We start from the raw sequence: 5,464 nt of genomic DNA, 5'->3' as shown, positions 1-5,464 counted from the left end.
TTGAATATCGCTTTTGCAATACTATTAATGACATTAAATGTGATATTGTAATAATATTTCTCTATGAGTTACTATATGTTAAAATTAATTTATATGCTCAATACATAGATAAGACTGATTATTTTATTTGATCGGTCTCAACGTATCACAAACAACGTGCTATGTATTATTTTCTTAGATCGGTCTCGATATATCACATGCAACGTGCCAGGTACATACGTACATACCCAGAGGCGGGAGGTACAGTTCACCACAACATTTGGGGCTGTTTGTTTGCTCCCCTGGCCAGAGCTGCCTGGCCAGGCATCACGCTCAGGCGTCCAAAACCTGCGGCTGGCGCTGCTGCCTGCGCCGGAGCTGCCTGCCAGGGCAGCAACCAAACACGCCTTACTCAGCAACAGCAGCTCGCGAAAGCCATCACTTGTAACGCTTCACTAGTTACGACAAATGCATACGAACATACGATCTTTCTGTGTGAATTCCAGGGCCGTTTGAAACGCGGAAAGTTTTCAAAACTCGCACAGGAAAGAGTTCAATTCCGTCACGAACCGGCAAAAAATTCGGCATTTTCACAGCTCCAAACAGGGCTCCCATGGCATGTAACAGCAGGAGAGAGCAAAACGCATGCTAATGAGAGCAAGGGCAACCAGAAACCACAAGATTATTATTGGCAAATACCTTACTGACAATCGCATATGCGACTCCTAGAAGAAAATGACGGAATAAGGATGGCGACCAAAGCAGATAGGCAGGGGGCGTTATGAACCTATCATCTTGACGGGTTGACAAAATCCATAAGGCATAATCATCGTAAGGGCAAAAGAAGGTTTAAAAGGGCAGAGCGGATGGATGACGATTAGTACAGAAGGCCACGCCATGCTGTGTTGTTCTACTCCTTGTACTTCATGCTCTCGAGAGTGAACCCGGGCATGTCGAAGGAGTCGGCGAACTTCTCTACCTTGGTCTTGAGGTTCTCGATGTCCTTGTTGCTCACCAGGCCCTTGTTGAAGTCCTTGAGGAGCTTGCCATACTCCTTCTGGATGTTCAGGCAGATGGTTACCGCCTGGTGGAGGAACTCGCCAATCTGCTCAAAGTCCTTCTCGACCAAACCCCTAGAGGTCATCGCAGGGGCACCTGCAAAACCATAACCAGAACCCATCAGAAACGTTGTTTTATCATTCCAGCAAGTTCTGTAGCAAAAAGTCAAAGTAGCTCAGAAAATTCCATCCAGTGCTTACGAAGAAATAGAAGTGATGCTTCATAGCATCAGCTATGAACTAATATGTTCAACATTCAAGCTAGGAGTGCATAATTTTGTTGTATGATACTGTTTTCCTGTAGGCTTCTCGGCTGAGTTTACAGGCAATTTCAGGGTGAAATATTAGCGGAAGGATGATACTGGACTAAAGGTCCAAGCGCAAGTCTTCAATCACTATTGTAGTGTAGCCCATGAAATTTATGACACCAAAAAGTTTTAAGCTTGACTATTATTAATGTAGCTTCAGTTACTAAGAGGTATAATGGTGCTTTGGGAATTGGGAGTATACTCATCGTTCACATGGAATAAGAAAGGGACAGACAAAAGCACAAGAACAACAGTCCATTAGGATTTTGGACCATAGAACATACTTACACATTGTCAAGGCCTACAGTCCGACACTACACTGACAACGTGGAGTTTCAAAGGTGCCAATTTTAAGAGACATGTGAATCAGGTATCCAGTATTGCATTAGGAACAAATGTCTGGAAATACTGAAAGTTCACCCTTTCAGAAGTCTTGTTAACTGATGGAAGAAGATGGTATATATATAAAAAAACTTATTCCATCCCACCAATCCATTTATCACAACAACAAAAAACTCTTTTGAGAATAGAGGATAGCAAACAACAACCCAAATTGTTCAAACTGCATCGTGAATTAACATTATATTAATAATTTGCAGCAACCAACGAAGTAATAAACACAACAGAATAGAAAAAAATTATACTGACCAATGCGGACACCACCCGGAGCCAATGCACTGCTGTCACCAAAGACAGCATTCTTGTTCAGTGTGATGTGGCAAAGGTCACAGAGCTTTTCAACCTTGTTTCCTGCAGACATAAGCCAACATTAGAACAAGTTATAATACACCCTCTAGAAAATGATGCGTGGTTAGATTGCTAACTTGCATACCAGTCAAGCCAAGAGGGCGGAGATCCCAGAGAACAAGGTGGTTCTCAGTTCCATCAGTCACCATCTTGTAGCCTTTGCTCATGAGATAGTTTCCAATGGCAACAGCATTGGCCTTCACTTGCTTTGCATAGGCCTTGAAACCAGGTGCCATAGTTTGTTGCAGAGCTACGGCAAGCGCAGCAATCTGGTGGTTGTGAGGACCACCTTGGAGTGATGGAAACACCGCAAAGTTAATCTTGTCTTCATAATCATACACAGCACCCTCAGGCTGGCCCTTCTTGGGAGGCTTAGGGCCTTTCCTGTAGAAGATCATGCCAGCCCTTGGCCCTCGGAGAGATTTGTGTGTGGTAGTGGTAACTACATCACAAAACTCAAAAGGATTTGCAGCTTCCTGAAAAGGAGGAAATGGAATGAAATAATTTTAGAAGACAGACTATTTGACTGATTAAACATATTTTAATCACCAATCTGTTCGGGTATTCCTTAAACAATCAAGAAGGACGATCTTAGAGAATTAGCCAAACAATATCACCATCTGCTTTGTTAGTTGTGTTAATAAGTAATAACTACCATTTTATGAAAAAATTCTAGGCTTGCTCATTTGTATACTTAATGTAGTACTACACGTCTGTCTATCGTTCACACATCACAAGAAACAGAGGAATGGATAGTCTTAATGTGCAGTTTGAGAACTAACCATACAGGAGTATGCACACATCCTAGTCCTTATAGAGAGGTGTAACTAAATATAGGTGCCCAATGTTACATTACATGTGTATCATCTACAACAGGCATGTCCCATATAACAAATCAGTATTTGTCGTCCTATGTATGACTGGATATCTAAGATCTGACATAAAATGGACTAACATGTAAACAATTGTGTTCTAGGAACAATGTACTTGTGTGTATACGATTGGAGCAAAAATCATGCAAGTTTCATGACCCAAGTTAATATGTCCAAATTCAAGTAGTATATTAGCTAAATCTATACATTATTAGTAAAAGGATGGAGTTCGAGGCTTCCAATGCACACGAGTTAGAAATCTGCATGCCATACATTACAACAGATTGTTTTTGAGCTTCCATCGTACATTGCCTATGCATGCAAGATCAATGCAATAATAAAGGTAGGCCACAAAGCATGAATGAATATGACTTCAAATAGGTGTGCATGCATGGAGCCCTAAACTTGTTATGAATTAATGGCTCAAGCAGATGCTATGTAATTTGCACAAGCATAACTACGTTGCAGTTGTTCCTAGCGCATTGTCCTAAAGCAAGCTATCTGCAAATATATGACATAGAAAACTAACATATCCAATGACTTTGCTGCTCAGGATTGGGATCCAATATAACTCCTGCCATCAATTTTCTAAATTTGAAGGACAGACTAAAACTGCCTGTTGTGAATAAAGGGAATGGATCAAAACTTCAATGATGAATGCAGGAGCGTGTACAGCGGGATCATATCCATTGAATACTCCAAAACAAGAGATGGGTTATCAGATCTATGGCCATCACAAGAGGATAAAATATTCGAGCAACCTAAAGCAGGCGAAATTTCAATTTCCGCAATCTCAAGCCACCATTTTGCTATTTAGAAAACAAGGTTAGAGACAAAGCAACAGACAACAGGAGCCCATTCAAAAACTAATTGCCTAAATCAGTAAACGTGCAAAACACTCAGATCCAATCTATACGATTAAATATTCCAACATTCCAGTCAATAACCACCGTAATTTTTTGCCTAGATCCCACATAGAATCCAAACAACCACACCTCTCAGATCTACAGCCATTTCAATTCAATAACAACACCATCATTCAGAATTAGCAACAATGGAAATGGGAATGTGCAGAAAGAAAGAGCAATCATGATGCAAAGATAAAATTTCTGAAAGTAACCAATCGTTATACCTGCGCGGCTACGAGTCCGCTGATGTGGGCCATGTCGCAGAGCAGCAGGGCCCCGACCTTGTCGGCGACGGCCCTGAGCCTGGCGTAGTCCCAGTCCCTCGGGTACGCGCTGCCACCGCAGATGATGAGCTTGGGGCGGAAATCCAGCGCCTTCTCCTCGAGCTTCTCGTAGTCGATGTACCCGGTGGTGGCGCTCACCTTGTACGGCAGGCTCTCGAAGTAGATCGAGGTGGCGGAGATCTTCTTCCCGCCCGCCGTGTAGTACCCGTGCGTGAGGTGGCCGCCGGAGGGGAGGTCGAGCCCCATGATCCGGTCGTGCGGGTTCAGCAGCGCGGTGTAGGCGGCGAAGTTGGCGGGCGAGCCGGAGTACGGCTGCACGTTGACGCCCCAGGAAGCGGGGTCGAGGCGGAAGGCGGCGAGAGCGCGGGACCGGCAGAGGTTCTCGATCTCGTCGATGACGTCGTTGCCGCCGTAGTAGCGGGCGCCGGGCATGCCCTCGGAGTACTTGTTGGTGAGCGGGGAGCCCAGCGCCTCCATGACGGCGAAGGAGGTGAAGTTCTCGGAGGCGATGAGCTCGATGCCGCGCCGCTGGCGCCGCTTCTCCCGCTCCAGGAGGTCGTGGACGACGGGGTCCGCGGCTTCGAGAGGGGTCAGGCCCCACGACGCGACGGGATCCATGGCGGCGGCGGCGGCGGGGGAGGACAGGGAGGGGGTGGAGGCGAGGGAGGAGAGGCGGCAGCGGAGGGGGCGGAGGAGACGGGGTGAGGAGCGGTGGAGGGAGGAGGGGGCGCGAGGATATATAGCGGTGGAGATGGAGGTGGAGGGGAGGGCGCGTGTGCACATGTGGAAGGTTGGTGGTGGGTGGTGGCGGCCGGTGGGGATGGGGTGCGGGCGAGGTGTTCGACGGAATGCGCGCGGGGTAAGGGGTGCGGTGGACTGGTGGTGCGGCGCTGTGGGGGTTGGTGTGGCTGCGAGACGCTGGGTGTTGGGCCGGGCTCGGTCTACGGTCTAGATGGGCTGGGTCTAGATGTCCTTAACTTTGCACCCGCAATAATAAAAAAAACAACTTTCGATTAACGAAGTTGAACTTTGAACCAGCAAATTTAACTTTGAATAAGATTCTACTTTGAACTATCCAGTTCTAGGACTTTCAAGTACCAAAAAAATTGCAACACAGGAAAAGTTTCAAGTTTCAACTTGAATCAAAACTTCAAACTCGACTTAACAAAGAATTAAACTTAACACCAGGTGCACCTAGGGTTTGAGAGAGGCAAACGGTGGGGTCACATAATGGGTAACAGGACAGCAGAGGTGATATAAAAGATCAATGACGCTAGCATAAGGTTGGTATATTTTGGTGATTAATCA

General features: G+C 45.9%; 1 protein-coding gene across 1 annotated transcript; it reads right to left on the bottom strand.

The window, feature by feature from the left end:
* Window positions 1–644: 644 nt before the first annotated feature.
* On the bottom strand, window positions 645–5,027 carry LOC133900084 (serine hydroxymethyltransferase 4). The gene is made up of 4 exons (XM_062341190.1): window positions 4,097–5,027; window positions 2,178–2,568; window positions 1,994–2,095; window positions 645–1,134 (listed from the first exon to the last, which is right to left on the bottom strand). The coding sequence occupies exons 1-4, from the start codon at window positions 4,937–4,939 to the stop codon at window positions 890–892; spliced, it is 1,581 nt and encodes a 526-aa protein (XP_062197174.1). The 5' UTR covers window positions 4,940–5,027; the 3' UTR covers window positions 645–889.
* Between the last annotated feature and the right edge of the window lie 437 nt (window positions 5,028–5,464).

The sequence above is a fragment of the Phragmites australis genome, chromosome 19 (assembly GCF_958298935.1).
Source record: "Phragmites australis chromosome 19, lpPhrAust1.1, whole genome shotgun sequence".
Lineage (NCBI taxonomy): Eukaryota > Viridiplantae > Streptophyta > Magnoliopsida > Poales > Poaceae > Phragmites > Phragmites australis.
Note: the sequence above shows the minus strand (reverse complement) of the source record. Positions and strands in the feature narration are given on the sequence as shown.